This window comes from Accipiter gentilis, chromosome 33 (genome assembly GCF_929443795.1).
Source record: "Accipiter gentilis chromosome 33, bAccGen1.1, whole genome shotgun sequence".
NCBI classification, from domain to species: domain Eukaryota; kingdom Metazoa; phylum Chordata; class Aves; order Accipitriformes; family Accipitridae; genus Astur; species Astur gentilis.
Genome location: NC_064912.1, coordinates 19,752,490 through 19,779,561, shown reverse-complemented (window position 1 = coordinate 19,779,561; position 27,072 = coordinate 19,752,490). Strand labels below are relative to the sequence as shown.

The 27,072-nt window shown below is 54.2% G+C and overlaps 1 protein-coding gene across 4 annotated transcripts in view; it reads right to left on the bottom strand.

Annotated features, from left to right (window-relative positions):
* The window catches only part of PRKCB (protein kinase C beta), a 135,363-nt gene that overhangs the window by 62,600 nt on the left and 45,691 nt on the right, over positions 1-27,072 (bottom strand). For all 4 annotated transcript variants that reach the window (XR_007504582.1, XR_007504583.1, XM_049791906.1 and 1 more), the window contains 3 exons: positions 20,770-20,852; positions 6,201-6,312; positions 4,932-5,060 (listed from right to left, as the gene is read on the bottom strand). Coding sequence is in view for 2 of the 4 variants with exons in the window: in XM_049791906.1 (XP_049647863.1) it covers positions 4,932-5,060; positions 6,201-6,312; positions 20,770-20,852 (324 nt within the window). In the remaining 2 variants the exon portion in view is untranslated. The remainder of the gene's footprint in view (positions 1-4,931; positions 5,061-6,200; positions 6,313-20,769; positions 20,853-27,072) is intronic.

Sequence of the window (27,072 nt, the reverse complement as noted above, 5' to 3'; positions counted from 1 at the left end):
CTGCTCTGTCCCTGCAAAACACCCGCTCCCTCCCTACACCACCGCACGGTTCGGGGTCAAAACTGCACGCTGCAGCAATGCGAGTTTCTTGTGTTTAAACACATCTCCTTCTTCATTGACCTTCATTTTGTGAGCTGAAGATGGTGAGCGTTCACTGCACTGGAAGCAGCAGCATCTCCTACCTGCTGCTGTCAGGATAACGGAGCGTGAGGGGGGAGAAACACTGCTGGGGCAAGTCACAGCCACCTTCAGAAAGGGGGATGCACACAGATGCAATTTGTCAGGTCACTATGTAACCAAACAAGTCATTCTAAGTCAAACACCACACTGTTTAACCAAAAAGCTGTGTTTTCCATTGGGAGGAAAAGGTTAGCCTTACAAAAGAAAAAAAAAAATTAAAAAAATCATAGAGAGAGAAAAGAAAAACACCCTGCCGAAAAGCATATGGCAAATTCCTGTCAAATTTAAGTCGACAAAAAAAGCAAAGCACCGATTCATCCTCCCTTGGCCATGCCTGTGCTGCCACCTGCAGGCACTTGTCCCTGCCCAGACAAGCGCTGCCTGCTCGCTCCAACAGCCAAGCACGTAGAGACCTTTCACCCTTAACACCGCCGTTGTGATGCTTTTTGCCACGGGAAAGCTTACTAAAATTCTGGGCAAGGGTCTCCACCCCTGGGACGACAGAGAGAAGATCTTCCCCCAACACCAGAACCTGAGTGCAGCTGGGACCAAAGGTGCCCGGGCACCACAGAAAGCCCCTCAAAACCAGACCCCTGCCCTCCACCACCCCAACCGCTCCAGCCTGCTACAGCACCCTGCGCTGCCTGCTTAAACCAGCAGAGAAGTGTATTTAGGAAAAGCAGGGATCCCAGCACTGAAATCCCACTGTCTGGTGCGACCCAACTCTGCCTGCTGCGATGGGCAATGCTGCCTGCGCCTGGCCGTATGGGCGCCCGGAGCTGAGCCTCTGCCCGCTCCGTGCCGAGATGGAGACAGACCTGGCACAGGGAGAGCGTGTGCTGTGTTGGAAAATGCTGACAAATACTTGGGATTGACCGCAGGGGTGGCGGCAACAGCGGCTCATCCGTCCCTTAGAGCAGCCGGCCCCCAGGCCATGAAACCCCATCCACAAGCTGGACAAGGTCCATCTTTAAGTTGGTTTCTTACTGCTCAGACCTGATCTCCTTGCTTTGTAGAAACCTCTTCCCTCGTTCCCACTGGTTTCGCTGCTCATTTGTGCTTTGACAATTACTTGCCACAGGTCTTCTCCATCCCAACAGCTTCTAGCCCCGCAGTACCCTCTAGAAGGGCAGCCAGGCTTCCACCTGCAACCCCCAAACCCCCCAGCCTGAGCACCCCAGCAGCAGGCTCACCCCCCCAGCCAGCACTATCTCCCCACCCCTGCCAGGCTCGGGGTGCTCCACCACCCACCCACCCACCCATCACCACGCTGTTGCTCCCATTCTTGACAGAAATCCACCCCCTGCCCACCCCAAACTGAAATTTCTGCAGAAAACCTGTAAAGGGCATTTTCCACCAGAAATCTGTTCCAGCAGAAGCCTGCCTGCTGGCTCAGCCTGCTGTCTTCCCCGTGCCGGGCTGTGTCCCCACGGGAGCCACTCTCTAACCGTGCCCCCCCCCGTGCCACCCTGGGGTGGCCGAGGCAGGTTCTGCAGGAGGAGACACCGGTGGCTTTTTTGGCACATGCCGTCAGCGACACAGACCCCTCTGGCAGCCCAACGTCCTGGCCGTGGCCACGTCTGCAGAGTACCTGCCTCCAGGCACAGCTACCAGCCACACCATGGCTCTTCCAGCACAGCTGGAACCCCCCCAAACCGCTCAAACCCAGACCACCCCTCTGCCGTGCCTTGTGCCACCCTTCCAACAAGCCCTGGCCAGAACTCGAGGGCTAATTTTTCAGCATCTGGCCTCTCCCTGCCAAAAACCTGGCAATAGAAACCCACCCATAATTTGAGGTCTTCGCCTTTTTGAAGCGAACAGTCGTTGGGGGAATGGAAATCTCCGCTGACCCACCGGAGAGGGGGCAAAGCCGGCCACGGCGGCACAAACCGCAGTGCCCAGCCTGCCGTCTGCCTGGCACACGGCTCCCCAGGGCTGGGTGCCCACGTTTGCTTTGGGACCGAGCGGACCTTTCCACCTTCCCTCCAAGTTCTGGAGCGAAAATCCTGAGCCCCTGACCTGCCCGGAGGAGCAGGAGGGAAGGCAGGGCTCCCCACCTCGGGAGCCAGCGCACAAGTCTCTCCTCTCTCAAAGTGCTCCCACTCCTTCATTAGCTATGCGGCAGAGCTGGAGAGCACAGTACGTTTCCCTGCCTTTCTGGAAAAGCCAACAGATGACATGTTTTCACCAACACCTCCATAAAGGGCCAGAAATAAAACAGTCTTTCAAACCCAGCTGAAGAAAAGAAAATCCAGCTGCACAGAAAGGGGCCGGGGGAGTTTCTCCCCTGCCTTCGGAGCTATGGGAACGTGGCTCCGGTGCCAGGGAGCCCTTGGTGCCAGTGGGAGGGAGAGCTCCGTGCCCCATCGGCCTCCGCCTGGGAGGCTGGGTACCAGCGCCGCCTCATCCCCTGGAAGGAAGGTGCCCGGGAAGCAGGACTTCTATGAAAGAAAGCTCTGTGTGGTTCATTGAAGCTCTCCTTTAAGGACAAATAAAAAACAAATTCAAAAAAACCCCACAACATTTTCCAATTTTTCATTGATATTTTCAGTAGCTTGCTATTTCTTTTGAAAACATTTCTGACTGCTCTCTAGGCCAAAAAGGACCCCGGCTCTTCTTCACGCTCCTGGATCCCACCCGAGCAGTTCCTTACGCGAGGCTGGGGGGTCACTCGTGCCACCGCCTGCCCACCCTCGGGCACCTCCACGAAGCCCCATCGCGGCCCAACGCTCCCCTTGGTCTCCCATCACTCTGGGGGGACTGGCTCGGGTCACCCCTTGCTGGAGTAGAGAAGGGGCAGGCAGGGCTGGTTTGGGAGGGCTGGAGCCCCGCCGCCGGGATCACACACGTCTGTTCGGATGCGCTCTGCCCAGCCTGTCCTCCCAGGCAAGAAGGAGTCACCCCAGAGCAGCGAGACCTTGACACCCCCACAGCCTCACACTCTCCCTGGGGGATGAAGCCCCCGTGAGAGCGGTGACGGATGCCTCAGAGCTGACCCCATCCCACTGAAGCAAACCCTGTGGATGTCACGGCACCTCCCGCTGCCAGCCCAGCCGCCCTGCAGGATGCTGGAAACCAGACTTCTCCAAGAGGAGCCAGCCAAAGCTGGTGGGACAACCGAGAAGGATGCGGTCCTTGCTGTCGGTGCCATCAGCCTGGTATCCGCCGGGGACCACGCAGAGGGGCGGCTGACCTTTGCAGCGTGGGCAGGTAGGCGGCATTTTACACCCCGCGGTCTTAACTCATCCTGTGAATAACGGTGAACAGCTCGGCAGTCCCCTGCAGAGACCGTAACCGCCCGGAGCTGCCTGGTTACCCAGCGTGGGCAGAAACCTCCTTCCCCAGAGCAGCGCTGGGCTCAGCCTTTGTGAGACAAACCCCAGCTCTTCCCCGAGCTGCCTGCCTTGCCCGCAGAGAGCTCTCCCTGCCTCCCACCCGCTGCCGGCACCCGCACCCGCACCGCAAGATGCCGGCCACCGGCACCCAACAGAGTCTTACATCTTTAGTCCGATCTCTCCGTGCAGGGGACAAGAGGCTTTACAAGAACACAGCTTACGTTTCATGAGATGCTTACAGGTCACGGGGGAAGCAATTATCTTCTGGGAACTCAAAACCCGGGTGGCAAAAGCCTTTAGAGACAGGATAATCCTGTTTCCTGCCACAAGCCGAGAATGGAGGAGTTCCAGGACTGGGGAAACCAGGATGGGGGACAAGAGGTTTCCCCATGGGTGGCCATCGGGTCCCTGGGACACTCAGGGCAGGAGCCTCTGCCAAGCCTGGCGCTGTCCGGCTGCCTGCAGCCTCCTCCAACCCTGCATCCCACCACCCGGCACATCCCCGGCGGCAGACACCGCGAGATGGCATCACCACTCTGTGCCTCCCCTGGGGACGCGCCCACGCGGGATGGCTCCTGCCCACCACCCATCACCAGGGTGGTGGGAGCCGCGCCGGCCCCCCCAATCCATGCCAGCCCCCCCCCAGTTCACGCCAGCCCTGCTCAGGGTGCCCTGCAGAGAGCTGCAGCAGCCTGTCCCGCGAGCGCTACGCCGTGCTCCAGCTCTCCGTCGGAGCTGGTAAACAGCAAGGAAATGTGAAGAACGACGGTTCTCTTCACCACGGCAGTGCGGAGGGGCTGATGTCCCTCTGTGCCCCCCAGGGTACAACCACACTGCAGGGACAGCCTGCCCCAGCAGCCTCCGAGCACCAAGTGGGAAAGCAGCACATGCGGATAGAGAGGGAGGCCGTGGAGTCTCCGAAATTGGTGGAAGAAGGCTGCAGAGCTCTAGTCAGGTAAAAGGGCCATCCGAGATTCCCACCAAGACCTGTGCAGGCCCAGGTACCATTAAGGGCACGGAAAGAACAGCAAGAAATGGATGTTCATCACACGGACAGCACAATACAAACAACATACTTTTTCATACCGCATAGCTAAACAGAGAAACTTTCTGCCACCCGCCCCAGGATGCCGCAGATGCTCACGTTTATCTGATTCAGAAAGCAGTTTGAAAAGTCTGTAACTGGGAAAGCTATTTAGTACAGACAGCCCCTGGAGCCCCAGTCAGTGCTTGCCAGAGGGCTGGAGCACGCCCGGGGAAGGCTCAAAGCCTCGTCCTGCCTTGCCAGGCGCCCGCTGGGCACTGCACTCCCTGGACCCACCGCAGCCAGCACGGCTGTTGGCACGGCACACGGCCGCAGGGAGGGGCAACCGGGCGACCCCCGACGTGGGGTTTGTACCTGGGTCGCACACCTACCTACGACGGTGAGCACGTCCTTCTCGATGTCAGCCCTGATGTATATCCGTCCCCGACGCTCGGTGTGGTCCGTCCCGCACAGACTGGGGACGTTCATCACGCAGCGCTTGTGCACGTTCATCATACAGGCTGCGGGGCGGAGAGAAAGAAAGGGACACTCAGCACTCCTGTCACTCCTGCCAAAGCTCTCGGGGTGTTCAGAGGGGATGGAAGGGGGAGAACTTGTCCTCCTTTTAAACGGGGATGTTTGTGAGGGATTCTGGGATGAACATGCAGCAAATGGATCTTCAAAGGCAGCCAGAGACTCTGGCAGAGCCCTGTCCGGGCACAGGGACCCGCCACCACCAGCGGTTCTGGGTCCTGCCTACAGCGATTACAGGGCTTTTAGCCCTCACTCTAATTACTTGAGTTTTGCTGATTTATCAAACTTCTCTTCCATCACACCCATGGGGCAATGCTGAGCATTCAGCTGGATTCACCAGGAGGTGACAAGGGGCATTAAAAGTTACCTGCATATGTGTATACATATGTACATGTACAAAAATTTATATATAAAAAATGTAAATACATATATAAAAATATATATTGTAAAGAAATTCATTTCCACTCGGTAACATTTTGAAAGTGATAATGAATACACTGTTCTCACAACAGTCAGCAAGCTTCTATATTTATGAGAAAGCCAGCACATGGTGAGCAGCAGAGTATGCTGTTCCCCGCAGACAGCCTAAGCACGCAAGCCGACGCTGTGTATTCGCAGTCCTTTTAAATAGGAACGTGCAAGATTAACTTGGAAAGTAACTGATCTCCCTCTCCATCCCCTCCCTCTTCTCTCGTCCCCCATTTCCTCCTCTCTGCCCAATAATTCCCCGTGCCGGGGTCAGGCCTGTGCAGACCCGAGCACTCTGGCTGTGTCACCGTGGCTGTCGCCGCCACGGCCACAGGGTGTCAGTCGGAGCCGGCGCTGCAGAGAACCCAGAGCTGGAGATGATGCTGCAGGGGGATGCGGGCAGAATCCCCCCGCCGCTGGATGCCTTTCCCTCCCCTCCGCCTGCAGGACTCACAGGGGGTCCCCACGAGAGGTGAGAAGGTGCCCACTCGTGTCCGGCCCCCCGGGCGCCAGCGGCGTGCTGCGCGCCGGTGGCAGAGGGGAGATGGTCTTGGCGTGGGTTGGGAGCCCCTGCCCGGGCCCTCGAGGTGGCAGAGCCCCCCCACCGGGTGCCAGAGCCCCCCGACGCTGCGACCGCAGCCACCGGTTACGCCACTTACTGTCACATTTCATCCCCTGGTGAATAAGCCCGTACAGCAACGACCCGCAGTGGTCACAGAAGGTGGGGCTGGAGTACGTGTGGATTTTAAATTTGTGTTTGCTCCGGGGATCCTAGGAGGAAAATAAAAGATAAAGATTATAAACTTGCATCAAATATTGGCAAGGCACCACCGCTCTCCACATTTCACATGCCAGCTGGCTTCGGAGGTGCTGTTAATGGACTTCAGTCAACTGCCACCGACTGATGTGGACCTTTTCCAACAGTCGCCAAGATCCAGCTTTATTACTCTTTATATGTGTTGCCATAACAATGAAAAAGCAGTGCATTGGCTTGTCTGGGGATTTATTGTTTTTTAAATAACTTGGTCTTAGCATAGAAAACACCAGGTGAAATTGGTACATAAGAAGCAACATAAGGGCTGGACACTACTCAACTTCCACGTCAACCCAGTGGGGCAAAGCAGAAAAAACCACCCATGATTTCCACCTATATTAAGACTACCCAGTAAACATCTTTGGGCTCTGGTACCAACCCCTCCCTGGCATGCTCCTAGGGAATCAAGCTGCTGAGGGTATAATTTAATATTTTGAGCTTTCTTAAAACCAATGGCAGGCTTTTCTGCAACAGCGGAGTACACAGAACCAGGAAAGCCCAGTTTATCCCGGACACTGGCTGCAGTCTTGCAAACAGGCACCTTGCAAACAGGGCTCCTGGACTCTAACAAGGGTCTACAGAAGTTAAAGCCAAACAAATTCAAATGAGAAACAACTTCTCAACAGGGAGACAGCATCAACCACTGGAACAAATGACTGAGGCAGACCAAGGATTTGGTATTTCTTGGTATCTTCCATGCAAGACAAGACAATACTGGAAGCCCTACCAAACCTCGGTTATTCGGCTCAATACAAAGCATCTTTAAGACAACACAAAGTTACGCAGGAGATGAGACAACAGACCGTCTCCTGCCGGCCCCAAAGCAGCGCAGCCAGCATTGGCTGAAGTGCTGCGGTTCCTGGAGAAGCTGGGGCAGCAGGCGCAGAGCCCCAGCAGCAGCCGCCTACTCAGTGCCCTGCCCCGGGAGCTGCAGAAACCCCAGTGCAGGGGCAGGGACGTCACCGCCGGGACCACGCCGGGACCACGGGCACGCCGGGGCAGAGCCAAGGCCGATGCTGGGGCGGGCAGTGCTGTTCCTGCAAGAATCGCCCAGAGCATCACGGCTTTGCGGAGGAGGGTGCTGGGGCTGCCTGCCTGGGCGCTCAGCACGCTCGGTCGCAGCACGCACAGAGGGAAGGGAGAAGACTATGGCAAGTAGCAGCTGGGTTAATTTCATCTCAGGTTAATTGTTTAAGGGTTAGGGATGAGGCATAGCTCCTGGCTTGGTCATTTGAGCTGACTGGCTTTTTAATGGCCTGGAAAGGTGCCTGGGCATTAGGAAAGACGCCTTTTCAGGGCACTGCAAGCTGAGTAAATAAATAAAGAGTGGAGTCAGAACCAAGCTATAACATAGCTGCCAATACATTACCTTCCCTTGAAATTAATTTTCCTACCGCTATTGCATTGAAGCTTTCGGTTGCATTCATCACTAATATTATACATTATTACTTCACAGCATCCCAGATAACTTTAGTGATACCAGAAAAGTGGACAATTTACGGAGCTTCATTTAATTCAATCTGTTAAATGCAAGGGATTAGGTACGTGCTTCAGCAAATGTATTGTACTTGAAACTGAAATAACTCACGTTCAACCCTAAGCAAACCACTTCTAGATACAGAGTGCAACGTGCCTCCGGTAGCTCGTGTGTCAGCTGTGTCGCAGGAAGGCTGAGAGGACGAGGGCTCGCGATGACCCTGTCTCCTGGACACCCCCAGCTACCAAAGAGACGCTTCTTTAAATGACACTGTACGTTTGAAAGCCTTTTGTATCCCCCGGAGATACAAGAGAGCACAGAAAACTTAAACCTGGATTTTAGGCTAGAAGAGGAGGCGGCGGGGTGAGGAATTTCCCCCTGTGAAAGCTTCAGGCAGGCAGCTGGGGCTTGGCCCGGGCTTCTGACGGCAAGCGTGGCACCGCAGGCAGGGCAATACCCGGCACTGCTGCCCAAAGCGCGAACAGACACCACGAAAAGCCCCCGCACCTTTTACAGAGGCTTGCAGCGTTCGTCAGATCCTTCCAGTGGACGCCCTGTAAGCCCTTGAAAAGTTACCCTGCTTGATTTTATAACCCGAACTCTGTACAGCAGCTCAGGACCGTCTCTGTGAGCAGCTCTGCCTGTACGACACAGAGCTCTTTAATCGGCGTGAACCGGCTCCCCGCACCGCCCCGGCAGCCGAACGCCTGCGGGCACAGCGCCAGCGCCCACAAGCCCCCCAGTACGCGCGCAGGAACGGCTCGGGCTGCCTCCCTGGAGACGAGGTACCCAAGAAAACGTAAAACTTTCTTTTGCTGCTGTCCCAGGAGAAAGGAGGTCTCTGGCCGGCCAGCGGGACACTGAACCACGCATCATCCCACTGAGCCCCCCCGGGCACAGCACCCACCCCTCCCGCCGCACCGCGCTGCAGGGGCGGGCAACCCGGGGATGCTCGGGCATCGGCCCACCACCGCCGACCCTCCGTCGGCAGCAGGACGAGGGCAGGGGGGGCACAGGGGCAGCTCTAGCAGAAGCCACGCGTCAGTCAAACTCCAGCGTGTGGCACGGGGAGGAATCGCCCCCGAGTGCTCCAGTTTCTGTGTTCCCTTCTAGAAACAGATATTCCCGTTCAGGCAAATGAAAGCTTTAGTCATTCATAAAAAAATACAAGCTTAATGCAAAATGAGACAATTTCCACTTCATACAAAGGATGTTGAATTCCCACTGGAACCGAGAGTTAAAAAAGCCAGAGCTAGAACAGCAAAGCGTGCACCGAGCAGCGCTGCGGCAGCACGAGCGCGCTGGCACAGGGACGGCTGCAGCTTTCCAAACCGCTCCCTCAGCATCCCAGCCCCACGAGCAGGCACCCTCCCCTCGGAGGGAGCCGGATCCCTCGCGGGGGCACCTCAGGCTTCACCTTCTGCTCCCACCCCGGCGAGGGGCTGTTTTGGAGAGACCCAACACCCAGAGGCCAAAGGGTGCGAGGGTGATGGGAGCAGCCAGGCGTGGGGAGGCAGAGCCGCTTCTCCGGCTGCCGGGGCGTGGGGGGGAATCGTTTCACCTTGACCGGTGCTTTAGAAAGTACCAGAAACTGGAAATTCTGGATATCATTTTCGAACAAGGCTGAAGTTGTTTCACAAAGAGACTATTTTTGTACCACAGAGACAGGGATGACGAGATCACTGCGTATGCAGATGCAGAGAGGCTTAAAACAAGAATGGTTAAAAAGAAGTTCGCCAAGAAAAGAAAAGGCACCCCTCCTCCATCCTACCAGCGCAGAGCTATCCCTGAAGAACAGGGCAGGAAAAGCTTTCTTTGGAGCAGAACTGAAAAACGCCATTAGGACTGTTTTACTGCACCGAGAGGCTCTCGCTTCTCTCATTAGCGCTGCCACAGATCTGTCACCCTCCGAGCAGAGGGATATGTGCGTGTCCTGAGGATGTGAGCCCAACTGAGGGAGTCAAAGCGTGAGCCGGGGAGGAGAGGAGCCGCTCTTGACTTAGACCCGGTATCCTGCAAGCACCGACCCATCAGAGGCAGCTGGCTTCTGCTTCTCAACTTGACAGCAGGCTTCTGGTCTGAAGCGAGCCAGGGCAACAGCGCAGCCCTGACTTATTGCAGCCCTGACTTGCAGAGCGAGCCTTGCAGCCGCTGGCATCCCCCAGAACCGCCCTGGCCCCGGCGGTCCCACCGCGGGCACCGGTGGCTGCGCGCAGCCCGCGGCTCTGCGGGTCGGGGCCGACAGCAGCCCGAGCTCTCCTGGGAACGCAAGAAATTTCATTTGTGAGTAATCAGCTCACGGCCTTCAAGGCACTCTGAGCGCAGCCCAGCTGGACCCATATTCAGGCTCAGCAATCACCTGTGCCTTTCTTCAGGGTCATACCCACCACCGAGCTCGCTGAATGACCGCATCGACGTAATGTGCGCTTTCCCGCTGAACCCTGATGGAGATGCTGATGCAGGAGCCACTGCTTACCAATTACGTGCAGGCAGGCAGCCGGTGGCATTGATCAGATTGACAATTTACGCGCCGCTCGTGGCAGCCGGGAACCCGTTTGCTCTTTTGCGGCAGTCTGTCGGGACGGCGCTGGGCAGAGCCTGGTCGGGAGCAGCAAGCCAAGGGGCGAGAGCAGAGCGGGGCGAGCGGGGTGGCACTGGCAACGCTGACGGGCAAGCCAGGGCGTTTTGCTTCAGCTATTTCTCACGCAAAGTCCGTGTCCTGGCAAGGGCAGCAGCCCTGTCGTACCCAGAATTGCAAACGCCGTGCTGGATCCGCCCGGGCTTTTATTTACTTCTGCACTAAATTCAGCTTTGCCCAGCTCAGACGGAGGGCAGGCATCGCCTCTCCCTGGGGCGGGGAGGAGGTGGGAGGCAGAGGGAGGACCAGACCCTTCCTCCGGCCCAGCAGTCTGAGCCATGAAACATTTTTAAAACATGTCCAGCTTGCTTGGACTCATCTCTAAAATAAGTCATGTACGCAAGGCACTGAAGTTTCTTCTGTTTCCTTGTGCAAATAAAACCCGCCAGGCCCCAGCTCCCGTCCCTCTCCCGGCGCACTGCACCGCTTGTCCTTCAGCAGAGTCCGGCCGCCCCGCTCTCCCCAGGGAAGCTGGCAGCCCAGACCTCCACCCCTGGCTGATGCTATTTTAATCCTTTGTACTAACCACATTTGCTGGACTCTACGGAACAGCCACAGAGGCTTGCTCCAAGATTACGCGCCCCTGCTTTCCCCATCTCATTGCAGAGAAAGCTTTAAATTATCTTTTCTGAAGAATTAACACAGTTCACATGAAGAGACTGTTTTAAAGTGAATTTCATAGTAATTTAAGCAGCATAATAGCAGAGCAAATACAACACAGCAACAGCTTACTGTCTGCACCTAATGAAACCCAGGCAGTGGACATAAAACCAAAAACCTCGCACTTTGTTCCCCCATTTCCCCTGGGGAAAATCCCCCCCCAGTATGCAGGAAACAGCTCACAGCAGACACAGAAGTGGCCTGACAGCAACTCTAAAGGTGACGGCGGAGAGAAAAGCCTGTCGTTCCTTCCAGGGACGTAAGAGGCTGGGTCGGGCACATGAACTAGACAGCTCTGGGCAGCATCCTCTTATTGCCAAGTTCTTCTTACTGAAGCCAGGAGGCGGTGGAGGAAGATGAGCTGAAGGCACCGGTGACCACCAGAGATGGGGACCCCAGGCTTTTGGCAGCACTCACCTGCCCTGTCCTGTTCGGGACCTGCAGCCGGGAGCTGCTGCCCTGGGGATGCACCTCCCGCATCTCCCCACCTGCTTGCACAGGGCTGGAAAAACGCCTTTGGTGAGAAAGAGCTCCAAGTCCCAGCAAAAACCAAGCAAGGAAGTTAAGGACCAACCGAACAAGAGTGATGGGTGTTTGTTTCAGTGAAAAGAGCCATGATAAACCCTAGAGACTCCACTGAAAGAAGGTTACACACAAGAGGAAAACACAGGTCCTGTTCAAGGCAAGACATCAAAGGTTTGGGCTATCTTTTCTATCGATATTGTAACTCCATGGAAGCCGGCTTTGGCATGCCACGTTTTCAAGATGATCGACACTGCCAGGCCAGTAAGTGATACCAAAACTATTTTTCTATCATTTACAGTATTACAGCCACAGAAAACCTTGCACAGCACAGGGCCCGACGGCATGGCAGTGCCGGCAGCGGGATGCAGGCAGCTCCTCCGCCCGGACCCGGCCTGTGGAAGGGCAAGCGGTCCCCCAGCACGGCCAGCAACACACCAGCAGCGAACGTGTCTGCGGGCACAAGCATCGCGGCTTGGGCTGCTTCCATGTCAAACACGCGGCCGCAGATAAAACCTGCCCTTGACAGCTTTCCTTGACAGCTTCCAGCAAGTTAATACATTTTTATTGACAAAAGATCTCATCTGCTAGTCAGACAACTGCAGAGGGATATGGATGACAGTTATTCTTCTCTTGCTGCTGCCAACACCGAATAAAATACACTCTCTTACTGAGCAGCAAAAAGAAGCCAAACTCAGCTTTTTTTCCCTGAGCAGCATTAGCATCTCAACATCATTTAGAAATGTTTGTTATCTTTCATGTGCCTTGAGAGTCATTTTATTACAGCGTAAGCTCTCCGTGAGAGCAGGGCTCCCACAGCGCTTTCCCTGCAACTCGGCAGCCTCCAGGTTGCCCGAAAGAGCACAGAGACCCCCTGAAACACCTCCCGCCTGCAGGATGCTTCGTTTCGAGACCCCCCCACTGGCGCCACCCGGGTGGCCACAGCCTGCACCAACCCACGTCACTGCCCTCCCGATAGTTAAACTCTGCACAAACCCAGCTCAGACCCAGCCACCGGCTCTCCGGAGCCACGGGCAGGGCACGGACCCGACCGCCCCCTCCCATCCCCTCCTTTAACCAGAGGCTGCAATCTCAACAGGCGTAACAAGACATGCACCCCCCTCCCCGAGAACACGAGAGAAGAGCTTTTCAATTACAGGGCTGAAGACACGTGCAGGCTGGCAGGAGAAGGAGCTGGGCTCCGGCGGAGCCAGGGAAACACCAGAAGGTGCTGGGAGGGAGCAAGGCAGATACATCTTCATCCCACGGGAACTGTCACCGGCTGCCTGCGCTGGCAGCGACGGCAGGAGCAGCAAGCATGTGCCCTCGCGCAAGGGGCAGATGGCACACCACGAGAGCTGGAGAAGTTAATTAGCAAGACACAAGAAAGCAGCAAGTAGCAGCAAGGCTGTGAAGATCTGCTTATGCACCAAACCTGGGGCATCCCGGAGGAACGTGAGATGCGGGGAAGGGTCGGGGTCCTGCTCTCTAAGGCAGGACCTGGGCGAGAGGGTGCTTGGTGTCTTCGGCAAGGTCCTGGCTCGACGGGCACATCTGGAGGAAGGGAAGGCGGCTGCTCAACCCACCTCCACCCTCGACAGGCAGAGCCTGGCGATAACCCCACGACGCTATCCTGTGCCAAGGGACTACGCAGCAGCAGGCGTCCCTTCCCACTGGAGATAATCCCAGAAAGGAGAAACTTGAAGGAGCTGCCAATTTTCAGGTAGCACAAATGGCATCTTCATTTGTTCTGCTGCTGACATCTCATTGCTAATTGTTGCCAGCCCACGTCTGACCAAACGCTCTAGAGAAGAAACCAAACTTGGGAAAGAGGAGCAACCCCCTTTGCACCCTGCTAGAAGCGTCAGCTTGGGATCTGCTGATGCTCTGCATGAAGGGATAACGACCACGTACTGATGCTGCAGAGACAGCTTCTGACTCTAATAACACCTGTATGACCCACACTCCGTGAAGCGTCTCTCTCCTTCTAAGAGAGAGTGGCAACAATACTTTCTTCAGTACAAACACGCAACTCTGGAGCTTTTCGAAAAAGGAGGAGCCCAAGACGAAGATGAAATGATTCTGCCTCCGGGAAACAGAGCGTGGAAAGACCAAAGGCGCCGTGGTGATAGCATTACAGAAATCCTCTCCTAATGCTGCGAATGGTGGAAAGATTAAACGCAAAATTGAAACGAAGCTACGTGGGCCTGCTACCTTCCTAGAGGAACTCTGATATTTATTAATGCATCCTGATTAGATGACCTTTAACAGGATAATGCAAAGAAGGTCATTTTAATGATTATTTTGTCTACAATTTAAATAATCATGCATTCTACTAATAGCTCTGACTATAATTAGGTTTGCCAACTGGATTACATTACACATGCCTGACTTCAGCTCCTGAAGACTTTGCCGTGTTTCAGAAAACTTCAGCTTGAATGGTCATGCCAGCTCTGCCTCCTGCAAACAGGAGAGCACAGGAGCGTCGGAGCTTGTAATGAAAAACAGCGGAGTTTAACACCGGGCTTGGTGGGTTTGGGCCGACCGTCCTCTCCAGAGCAGCTCACCAGTCTTCAGTTCAGGGATGCTGGGGAGAGACCACAACCTGACAGCACATTAATGGGAAAGCTGTGATGAAGCTCAGACCTTTTGGAGGATCGCAAGCCCACGCAGCCGTGGGAGCCCAGCCCAGCGGTGCGGTGCAGGCAGAGCGTGCAGCCCTCAGCACCAGCGCTTCAAACCGCAGCGCAGCGCACGTTCGGATCAAGTTAGAGAAGTAAGGGGTAAAAACGCCATTGCCCTCAGCTAGCCAGTAGCGTGTAACAGACACGCTGTCCTCAGCAGTGCCGCTGCCCAAAACACAGACCCGCTATCACATCTTCAGCCATCAAAAAAGAAAATCCTGCCATGACTTAAGAGCAATCTAGCATGAAAGCAGCCCTGGTGTCCTCAGTATCAGCATTTATAGCCACAGCTTCATTCTCTATTGCAAGAAGCAATTAATTTTATTTTTTTTTTATTATTTAAGAGGCCCTATCATCGCTGTATAATTAATCCTCCTCTCCTAGATGGAAGACTCCTATTCAGTAGGCTTTGCCAGGTTAAACACACACAGAGTCTCTCTCCTCAAGGAGGTTCAAACACAGCCAGATCAAACAGAAAACTGCTCCAAAGTAGGACTAGTCAATGGTAACAGAAAGAGACTTTGACATTTCACTGCTCTCCGGTTATTTTGTTATGCTCCAAAAAGTGTAAAATGTCAGCCTCCCCCCAGGGTTATCTGCTTGATACATGTACAAGCCACCATCCCGTAACGCACTTAAGCGCATACTTAACTTCAAACAGAAGAGTTTTATTTAACTAATTAGTGTTACTCAGGTGTTTAAAATTAAGCATCCATATATACCATAAGCACTTTACAGGATGCAAAATGCTTTCCTCCTTGATTCTCACTGACTATGAAGTACTACAAAATACAGAGATCAAGGAGCAAACTTAGAATTATTTTTTTCTTTTATGATGGGTTTTTTTTCCCCCCTGGCTCCATGACTAGCATACTAGAATAGAGCAGCTCTGGGGATGAAAAGCAGCAGCCAGCTGGCATTCAAATCTCCAGCCCAGGCTGGGATCTGGCTGGCGCTGCAGCATCTCTCCTTTGCAGCCCCAGCCACAGCAGCCTCTTCCAGCCGCCGCTCTGCGCTGCCCCTGCAGATGCCGAGCACGGGGATGCCATCTCACTGAACAAATCTCTTCCCTCTCCAGCCCAGCAACGTCACGTGGCCCGCTGTAATGACGAACACGCTGCAAGGTTTAAACAAATGCAATAAATTAAACTCATTCTTTCTGCAAGATTTCACTGGATATTAATATTTGTGAAAGGAAAGACAGTTACCAGATTGCTGCACCGACTGAAAAAATGCATAGCTATAATCGTTACAACCTAGATGCTACCAGCGTTTGACATAATTATAGGTCGCTCTGGATTCATGCCATGGTTATTAGCAACAACAGAGCAGAGGAAAACTCGAGCTTTGCATCAGTTCAAAATGAAGTCCTCGGCTTTTTCCCAAAGTCGACAGGACATTGCTGTCTGCTGAAGTAGCTTTCCATCTCCTGATTCAAAGCTCCTTAAGGATTATATTATTATAAGAAGCTTGATTGCCAGTGCAGAAGGAACAAAGTTTGCCCTGCATGCACCCCCCAATCACACCCCAGCTGGCAGTCACGCAGGGCTACAAACCAGAGGGTCTCCCACAGGGCTCTGCTAAATGGCAAAAAAAATCCGGCTACAAAAGGGCCATTTTTGCTCCCTGCTTTAAGTCCCAAGCATCTGCATTCCTCTCTTCATTTTCAGAAATAACGTATTCAAAAACTAATTAATGCCAACTGGGCAGCTTTTACCTGTCTGCTCCATGAGCCACAGTGGCAACTCACTCAGCAGTTAACAGCAAGCAATAGAGAATTCGAGCAAGGGCCTTTACGCGTGCCCTGGTACCGAGTGGCACCTCTTAAAATGTGAAAACTTAAGATTTAATTTAGACCTTTCCCTTCTCAGGCAGAGGCTGCCCACAGCAACCTACAGCTGGCCGCAGGGTGGGAAGAGACACGCGTGGGAGACACCTGCGGGTCAGGGACCAAGGCACCGTGCCCGGGGAGCGGGACCAGGCTGTCCGAGGGTCCTCACTGCTCCTTGCTCGCCCCAGCTTGGACAGGGCTGGCGGGGAGGAAAAAGAAAAGCATTGCATCCACCTTTGGCCAAAACCCCGTGCAGAAAAAGAGGAAGCATCTCCCTGGTACCTGCTGCCTTTCCTGCCGGCTGCGAGCTGCTATCCAGATGACGAGCAAGGATGAGAAAGCAGCGCCCGGGCGGGCAGGCTGCCCGACGCCCGAGCAAAGCTCCGGAGGTGGCATCTGGATCACAGCCATCCCCTGCTCTCCCACTGCCAAACCTCATTTTCCTTGAGCAAGGTTAAGCGGTTTCAGCGTTTCCATCTCCCTCTGCCGCGGTCGCCTTCGCTGGCACTTTTCTGCTACTTCTGCACCGCACCGGGGAGGGTTCCCAGCTCTGCCACCCGAGGGGCACCCGCAGCGCCCAAAGCACCCACCCAGCCGCTCCCGGGGCTGCTGCAGCAGCAGCGAGGGGCCGCTCGCAGCTGTGGGGTGGGGGGCCACTCACCCGCTGCCGTCACCCCCCCGGGTGCCTGCAGCCCCCCAGCCCCCCCGCCAGGGGCTGGGGGCCTGGGGGCTCTGCTCAGAGAGCAGCTCCTCCGGTTACGTTGCACCTAAAGCAGCCTCGTAAGTAAGATTTCATCTCTGCATGCGCAAATATCTAAATGCGTATCTAAACATATATATATTTTGGATACATGACATACACCTCTTGTAGCCTGGATTAGGTCTGCAGGGTGCCAGACCCACAAGTGGATCTTGCTGCCGGTTTCTTTCCGCGTTTTAGATGGCAGAGAATAGAGGAGAGAAGGCACGAGCGTGAGAGCTAAATCCACATGGCCAGAAGGAATCTCACCGCGTGACATTACTTAGCGGCAAAGGTCATTGCAAAACGACTGCACGATGGAGGGAGCCCGACGCACGCCTCGCTGCCCGGCGGGCACAGGGCAGGCAGCGCGGGTGGCAGGGGCTCTGCCACGTTACCCGCAGCCTGAGCATTAGCTTTGTGCAGAGCGACCCGGACACGTGCGTGCGAGCTTGTTAGCTTGCCTGGATGGCCGAACTCAACTCTCGGGGAAGGGATCGCTTTCTACCAACCTTACCTCATTTCTCCATGCCTTCTCCGGTTCTCCCCCTGTTTCAGCAGGCACCCACTGCAAAGGAGCAGCAGCAGAGGCAGTGAGCGAAACTGCCCAGAAAAAGCAGAGGCATGAAGGCAAGTGGTGCAAAGCCACCGCTTCCCTCTCATGCAACTCGTCCCCTTGAGCGACACGCTCCGGACAAACGCGCGGGGACAAATGCCGCATGGGCACAGCGTGTGTGCACACACACCCGCTCACACGCAGACCTTACCCTGCACAGACCCTGAGCGTGCCCCTTTGGCACAGGCTCAAAGCATCCAGAGATGGAGACAGAGGGATGCTTTTACCGCTGTCAAGCCTCATCCCGCGAGCAGAGCGACCTTGACCGCCTGTGCCTCACTCCCTGCCAGCAACACGCTGAGCGGGCAGCTCCTGCCCACGCCTCCGCTGGAAGACCCTGCTTGCTCCACGGACAGCAAAGACCCCAGGGGCTGGTGTCCTGCAGCCCGACACCAGTGCCACCCTGCCACCGTCCTCTCCGGGTTGCTCCACCACACGGAGAAAGGGCCATCGGTGCCGCCGCTGCTCCCACGGAGGCTGCGCAGGACGGAGCTGCAAACACCCGGCTGCCACGGTTCGGGCGGAGAGTAGGGCTGTCGCCCGGCCCCAGGAACAAACCCCACCAACTGCTTTGGGGTCAGCGTGTTCAAACAGGACCCCAGCAGCCTCTCCTGACCTTCAGCGTTACGGACTAAGAGTCTGCAGGACCAGAGTACTTGTGGACGCATTAGTCTCTCTTGGGTTGGCATCTCTACGGCATCTCCTCTTCCCCTCCACTAACTAATTTTTAAGGTTCAATAGCCACCAATACACCACAATTAGCAGTAGCCCCTGTGGAGAAGAAAGCCTTCGGCAAGGAAAGCGATAGTCACGTGCAAAGTGCCCAGGGAGGGGGGATTCAAAAAACCTTGTAATATCTCGACTAATTGTCTGGTGGGAAGTGAAAATAAAACTAGGCTTATCAAACTGTGCACAAGACCAAGTCTGAAAGCATCCATTTTCAGGGCTGCTCCTGCAGCTCCCCCAGCAGCCACATGGGCAGCACACGGGAGCAGGACCCGGGCTGCTGCAGCACTGACCTGGGCAAGCTGGAAGACACCTAGAAGGGCAGCTCAGCCTGGGGGGAAACAGCCAAAAGCTTCATCATCAGCTCGTTAAAACTAACGCTCTGCCAGGCATCCTCTCCGGAGGTGGAGGAGCGCTGTCAGGTAGGCTTCAGCATGCTGGAGGCACCGCGCTGTGGAGGCAGGGCTGGACGGCTGCAAGCACAGATACCCCAAGACATCCAGCATCAGGGGGTCAGCGTCGAAACGGGGTTTTGCACAGGCAGGTCCCTCGATCGGGCACAAGCTGGGCACCGGGATAAAGCCACCGCTTTGCTAGAGCCAGGGTGGTGACCGGCTTCAAGGGTGGCTCTGGGAACGTGGGGGCTGTCGGGTACCATCCCACCCCGTCCCCTGCCCGGGGTCCCCGGCAGCTCTGCGGTGCAGCTGCCCAGCCATTCTTTGGGACCAAAGCCCAGCCAGATTTCTCAGATCCAAACCAGAAATGCTCCAAACCCAGCACGCTCATACAGGAGGAGAAACCAGACAAAAGGGGAAGCCAGCAAGGCTGCCCTCTGCTTTGCCTGGAACAGAAACGCAGTTCTGGCCAAGGATCCCAGACCCCCAGGACCCACGCTCAGCCCTTCCCCTCCACGTCCCCCCAGCCTCTCCCCGCAGCATCTGCCCAAGGGGCACAGGCAGCCCCCGCTCACGACTCCCTGCCCAGTGCTGTACCCGAAAGGGGCCGACCCCCCAGCTCTGCCCCTTCCCTTCGAGCCTCACCACCCCTCCCCAAAAGCTCCCATTTATCAGAATCACGGCACGCAGCCCCGTTTTGGGCAGGGCGACTGACAACGTGTGTTTAGCCTCCACCTTCAGCTGCCTGTTACACTGCCTGCTCCCACCAGTTCTATTTTTATGGGTGAGAGTTGTGGTGCACTGTCGTTTCCCCAATTTGATCTCTTTTTTTCCTAGCAGTTCCCCAAATTAGCCAGTTTCCACGGTAAAACACAAAAACTGCCAGACAGACCTGAAAGGCGCTGGCAGAACCGCACAGAGCAGCCTAAGCCAGCTCTGCTCCACTGCTCCAGCTCTCCCACTCGCCCCCGAAAGCCTGGGGATTCACCAGGAAATTAAGTCCTTGTGAAAATAAGGATGGGGACTTAGTTAGCAGGCATTTGGGTGGTTTTCTGGTTTTTAAAGAACGGCAATATTGTTTTCCAAAAGTCATACCTAGACTAGTATTTCCCAGTAATTTTGTCGTCCTTGATGACGCTGCCCGGTCAGTTCTGTGTTTTCTGAGGGAGCCGGAGCAAACCCAGCAGCACTGACCATGCAAATCACAAGCAAGCATCAAATGTGCCTGCGGGGTTTTTTTTTGCTTGAGAAGACCAAACATATATATTCATTAAATAAAACCTGCAAGATGATACAAAACTGACTTGAAAAAAATGTGCCTGTTTTTAGCAAAAAGGCCCCTGGGGCGAGGAGCAGGGATGATGCAGGCGAGCGGCCGAGAGCCCCGACACCAGGTAATGCCGAACAACCGCAGGGCAATGCAGGACCGACACGGAAATAACAACGTGGCGCGGTGATGCCTTTGGAAAAAGTGATGAGCTGAGGAGGAACAAGGATAGGCACATTCCCCAAGGCTGACTCTAGTCCAGCAACACAGCAGGCACCTGTTAAACAACAGCTAATTCTTTCAGTTATTTCACTTGTGACAAAAGGAACCGATCGAGACCTTGAACCAAACCCTGCCAGAAGAGAGTCTTCTTCAGGTGAGGGCACGTTGGCCAAGGTTTTAAAGCAGCTTTTTAGCTTTTAGTGCTTCATGCATGTTAATTAACCCCAAAACTAAAACCTCAGTTCAGGTGACAGAACCTGGAAACATCATTTTACCAATGGGGAAACTGAGGCTGCGACTCAAGGGACAAAAGGGAGACAGGGCAAGGCTGCAGACTCAGCCCCAAATAGAAATATCTCTGCATTCCCATATGCTCTCCCTGCTCTGCTGAGAGCAAGTTATTGGATGATTTGAAAGTGTTTTAAGTGTCTCAAAAAATATATGAGAGCCCACGCAACTACGAGTAACAAGGCATTAGAGATGCCCGTGAAGTAACGGCACAGAAGTGTCATTAGCAAAGAAAACTGGAGGAATATCTTCTCCAAATTGCTGTGAGGCACAGTCATCCACCAAACCCCGCGCTGCGCCTTCACTCAGGGCGTGGGACTGGGTACTTACATCCGAGGTATGTACTTACATCCGAGGCAGGGCCTTTATCAGCACCGGGGCAGGAGAAGGTAACGAACTCATGGCACCGCTTGTGCACGACGAAGCAGCAAACTGCAAAGAGAAGACAGCGACAGCGTCAGGGGTATGTTAAAGGGTTGGCACCACGTGAACCCAGCACTTAAAAAAGTAAAAAGCCATTGCATCTGATTTATGAGAAGAGACATCCAGGAGTCTAAGCAGGTTTCTTTAAGTAAACCTGTGGTAGATTTTTAAACCTTACTGAATATCATCAACTGGACCAGGCGTTTCAGTAAAGCTAAGCAGAAGCAAAATGTTCAGCAAACGTCAAAGGAGGGCTGGGAACCCTTATGTTCGCTTTGAGCTCATTGTCACTCACGGCACACGCTCTGAGGTCACCGTCGTGTATAAAAAGAGGGAGAATCTGGCATTCACGGGTATCTGAGCTGAAAAGTGCATGTGTCCAAAAATGGAAGATTGTACCGATGGGAACAGGTGGGCAGTTTTCCTCCCACAGCTCTGCTTTTCTTAACCAACTCCACAGCCTCCGTTTGCCAGACCAGAAGACACGTACATCTTCCTCTCCTCACGCACGCGTGTCGATGACAAAGTCACCCTTCTGGGAACAGCGCAGGAAAATTAATCCCAACATGCCGCTACCCAGACTTTCAAGCATAAGTATCCAGAGCTAAATCCACATCCCTTAAACCACCAAACCCGTACAGCACATGTTAATCTGAAGCTGCCAGCAGTATTTTTGCAGTCTGTGCAGTGAAAGCGCTGTACTTAAAGGCTAATTTTTCCCCTAAATGCCAAATAAGCACCTTACTTTCAGTGACAGACCTTAAAAAGGCCACTCGGCACTGCAGATAATTTCAACTGACAGCCTAGCTCCTTCTCGGAGGGTCTCAGCCTCCCTCACCCCGACGTCACCTCTTTCTGGGTGCCAGCACCCCCCCAGGTCCAACCCCGCTCTGCACCGTGCCCCATCACCGCACCCGCGCCGCATCCCGAGGGATGGGACCTCAGCTCCGGGGCAACACCGCGCGTGAAGGGAGCCCGCGCAGGAGCGGAGCGAACCCGACAACTGCTGATTTTTGGGAACAAAGCAAAGCTGTGCAAAGGCTGCTCTTGTCTGGGGGAAATCCAGGCACCAAACTCGGCTCTGCCTCAGGGGCCTCTTATTTGCCACATCCTTTTCCCAAGAGCCATAGTAACACTAAATGAAAGAGCAAGTGGAAGATGAGATGCACACTCTACCGGGGTTCAGAGAAATCGAGCACATAAAACAAATTCGAGCAGCGCAAAAATGAAGCAGGTTTCAATGGCATCGCTATCGGACTTTTCCAAAGAAACAAGGAAAAGGCAAGTGACGTTTGCCATTAAACTCACAATCCCCTTATTGTGCCCTGCTACATCCAGTTTTAAATTAATTTTCCTTTTCACATTTTTCATTATGAAAGAAACAAACCCAGAAGGTTTTAGAGGCACAACAGCTGCCAAGAACTCTCTCCTTATAGGAACTCTCACTTACTTTTCTGAGTCTAACAAATAAACATTTTCTTGAAAACACTGTTCACCATTTCTGTCATTTGCATACAGAAACAGAAGCATCTGGGAAGCAGGAAGGAAGAAATTAGAACTCTATTAGCAAAGATTTGTCCTGAAGTGTGCGTATAAACTCAATAAGGCTCCTCGACACGCTGGAGCGCAGGCGCTGCCGGGAGCTTGCCTGCTGATGCCAGCATCCAGGCTGCGGGGAGAGGTTCCCAGCGGAGCTGGAATGATTTTGGTTCGACAAAAGAAACAAGATTGCTACTAGGCTGAACTTCCTAATGCAGCTCCTCCATGCCATATACAAAAAGGCTGTTGGAGGCAAACCTGACTCTGAATCAGAGTACATAAAGAAAGAAAAACGGGTCTTGTCATGCTTCCCCAGCTCCGAAGAACCTTTTGCACTTTGGGGACAGTGATATTTGCTCCTGCTTGGGGAAAATAACCTTCCCGCCTTTGGGGTGACAAAAGCCGGAGAAGGGAAAAAAGCAGGAGTTGTCCGTGCTGGCCTTCCCACCAGGGATGGCTCACCCACAAGTGACTCCAGGTCGCAGGAGACCGCCTGGTTCTGCTTTGCACGGCACGGACCAGGTGCTGGCAGCAGCTGCCCTCCCACCCCTCGCCCGGTGCCGAGCATCCCGCGGGTCTGCCGTGCTGGACCATTCCTCCGGCTGGGTGCATCCAGGGATGCCACCGCACGCGGGCCAGGCTCTGCTCCACAGGGCTTCGGAGATCCAAACCGTCTCCAACCTCTCCCGAAAGGCGTGACGGCCACGCAAGAGCCCACCGCCTTCCTCTTCCACCACCACAACCTGCCTGGCGTTACAACAGATTCCCTTGCCCCGCTCTTCCCACCTCCTAACCGCTCCTTCCGTCTCTCAACACTCCCACGTAACGCGGCGCGCTGTCTGTTTGCCGAGCCGATCCCCACGGCAGCTCCGTGGAAAGCCCTTCGGAACAGCGGGCAGCCCTGCCAGCAGCACCCGTCCGGCTGAGCACACCCCACCTAAGCGCAAATTTCCTGCAATTCAGGAGCAGGCAGAGGAAATCGGCCTCCCCAAACGCTGCTACCAGCACACGGAGCACTCGAGGTATGATGGGGGGCTAAAAAAAAAAAAAAAGAGGTTTGTTTCTGTCCCTCGTAACAGCAGCCTCACCACCGTGGCTATTGCTGCATGTGCTCGCTGCTTTACTTTCCGCGTGCACCTCCCCTGAACAGGGCAAGGGCAGGCTGTCAGTTCGGCTTTCCTTTACGGAAAGTCAGAAATCTGACCTTTCTATTTTTGCTCTCTCAGAAAGCTGCAGTGCTTTGGTTTCAAAAGCAACGCTCCTGGATCCCCTCCGCTTCAGGCAGACAGGGCCAGGGCCCTGCTCTGCCAGCTCATTAGCAGGGATGCATCGCTCCCCAGAGTCTGCACTGCACAGCCAGGAGACACAGCACATCAGCAGAGCTGTGGGTTTCAAATGTGTTTTTTGGTTTCAAAAAAAAAAAAAAAATCTAAGTCTTAAGTTCTGCTGTGCATGAGAAGAATCTGCAGTAGCTTTCCATACTCTGCTCATTACACATTTAATTTGTCAGGCAGAAGTTAACTGCAAAGGAGAAACAAAGAGGGAATGTGAAGAAGCAAGGGAAAGGAGAACACAGGACTGATCCTCACAGATGTGCGAGAGGATGACTGCAACAAGCACAGCGCACGTGTGTGCACACACCAACCCTGGGCAAGCTGCTTCCTCTTGCCTCTCCAAAGACACTATGAAAGCAGAACATTTTACATTTTCACTTGCATAAGCAGAAGAGGTGAAATGCCCACTTCCAGTAGCAAGAGAGACTAGAAAGCCAATGTCTGAGAAGCTCAAAACCATCCCAGATTTTTACTGCAGCCTCTCCCCCATAATCTTGTAAGGTTTCACTGAAGGGTTTAATTATTAAAGATGGCATTAAATATACACACACGGGTAACACCTCTGCGCTTTGAGCAGGGACCTAAAGAATACGCTAGAAATGCAGTATTTTCTCTTCAACTGGCAAAATAATTGCTGTGTGTTCAAAACATTCATATTACAGTTCAATTAAGCAAATGATAGCCGAGTCACTGTAAGTCATCTTTGTGGCAACTGAATGTTTAGCAAGAATAGCAGGTTCTCCAGCAATCAACGTTAACAGAGATTGTAAGGACAACCCGTTGGAAGATGGTGAAGCGTAACACTTCCTTATGCATCCAAAACAAATGAGGCTCCCTACCGACTGCAGCAGTGTGGGCTTTGCATCCAACGCTTCGAAGGAAGCTCTGCAAGCCTTGGAAAGATCCATTCAAACATTTCATGCGTGCTTAGGTGAATACTCAATCCACGCAAAAAAAAGGGCCAATAGAATTAATCGGGTACAGGAGCTTACGCCAGTAATCCTGCCTTAACTCCTAAACATGCATCCTACCCAACAGATGCGAGAAGATTTGATAGCTCTTTCCTCCCGTGACTAATCCGCTGCGTTACGCTGGGAGAAGATTGCTCGCTTTCCACCCTGCCGAGCAGGAGCGCGGTGCTGGCTCTGCGCAACCGCGGGACCGGGACGGGCACCCAGGCAGCTACGGCGGGTCTGCCGGGACGGGCGCTGCCGTGCCGCTCCTGGCTTCGTCGCGCTTCAGCACTCGAAGCCTGGATCTTCGTCAGTTCGGAAACTACAGTACAAGCAGCAGCTTTCCCAGGATGCTAATTAGACAGTTAATTTGTAAATCTTATTATATGGATAATAAAGTTATCAAATCCTACTGGTGAGCTACAAACGTCCCGAGTCATTTATATACAACAGAAATGAAACCCCAACCTTTACCTTTTGTTATTGCATAACACAAGAATGTTTACTGGCCCTGAATCCTTCTTTAGGGCAATCTCCATTGCGGGCATCTGGGGAGACATCTCTGTCTCGGGGGAAGCAAAGGATACAAAACCCTACGGAAGACGAGCAGCAGAGCCCTCGAGTTCAGTGACTCTCCACAGGCTTACGAGACTTGCTGGAACGCACATTTTTAATAGCAGCCCCAGCACAGTCTCTCAGATCTGGGGAGACTTGCACCAAAGCATCAGAGCAAGATAATGCACCTCCGTTCCCTGTGATCCTGATGCAGTTTTGGGAAGAAAAATCTCCTAGAAGGTTGGTTTTCAGAGCTAAGAAACCACAATAGCAACAGGGCACCAGGGTATTTTCAAAGCCTAGGAACTAGCCTTATTTTGAAGGATGAAAAGAGAGAAAATGCTCATGGTGTTGCTTGAAAAAGAAAATATATACACACACACACACTTAAAGGCTTCTTGGCCTAAACCACTGCTCAAAAATCCTCGAGAAAAACCATAAAGCAGTTTCCCAAGCTGATCGCAGAACCTGCCAACCAGAAAAACCTCATCAAAATGCATTCCAAGTGTATGAACATTGCAGAGCACGTGTCCGGCTGCACCTCCAGCATGGGGACGGACCTCCTGGGGAAGCGAGGGCTGCGAGCGCAGCTCAGCAGTCGGCAGATCATCCATCAGCTCCGGGCTGCTGACAGCCAGCCAAACCGGGCTGCTGAACGCAGGGAGACAGGCCAGCAAATTAAAGCTTTATTCAACGGCATGCGGTCGGGAGCAGTCATACGTTTGCATGTTTTGGAACAATGCTGCAAATTATTGCAGCAGACAGAAGCTCCTGGTGAGACCTCGGCAACGGCAGGAGGGACAAACCCAGCACTCGACTGCGCTGCGCGGAAATACTGCAGCGAGAAGCAGGGTCCAAGTCCCCTAACTGCTGAGGACTTTTGCCATCACAGACGCACAGCCGGTGACCAAGACGAGCTGCAAGCTGAACGCTGCTCTCGGAGGTGCCTTCCCTCCAGCTCTGCCGGTTGCTGCGTGTCCCCTGCCGTAGGGTGAAGTCTTACCCCGCGCCGGGACCCCAGCAGCTGTCCTGCGAGGTCAACGGGACAGAGCGAATAACAAAATCCTCAGCGAAAGTAAAAAATAAGAGAGGATGGGACCTCGACACTAATCAGAGCGCAATTAGAGAAGAGCAGTTGCTTCCAGCGCCATGGAGCAGCCAGGCAGGTTTTAAGGTACATCACCTCGACGCGGGGGAGAGCTGATGGGAGCAGCCAGCTCCCAACGCTGCGCGCTCGGAGAGCTGCGCAGGGCTCTGGCACGGCGAGTTATCGGCACGGGGACTCAACACACAGGCACCCGTCACAAGCATCCGAGCTATTAAGGCACCGGGCAGAGTCACTAATAAGGAATTTCCTTGCAGCCGCCACAGCCTGGCACTATGGTGCAGCCAGTCCTGCGGGAAAGGAGAATCCCCTTGTCCCTGACGCTCCCAGTAAAAGCGGCTAAAAACTCTTCATTGGAAGGGACAGGGAGAGACGTTGCAGCACAACGGGGCCAGCATTTATGCCACTCAAGGCTTGCCAGGACAGGCTGGGCGGCTGGCAGCCCTTGGCGGGGGGATGCACCCGTCCACCCCGTGCTCGCGGGGTCTGCGAAGGAGCGTGGTCCCCCCTGTTGCTGCCTGCCCCGTGCAGGGAGCAGCCCCAGCCCATGATGCTAAAAGCCCACCCGTGGTGCAAGGGGCTCCCGCGGCTGGTAACCCGGGGCTCCGCTCTTCTCCCACGCAGCAGCCCAGGGACGCAGGAGCAGCCCTGGCCACGCTGACTTCCCCAATGATGAGCAACGCAGGTATCGGCACCTTCGTCTCGCCAGGTCTGTTCAGAGCGAACAGAGCGCCTGTTTGCTG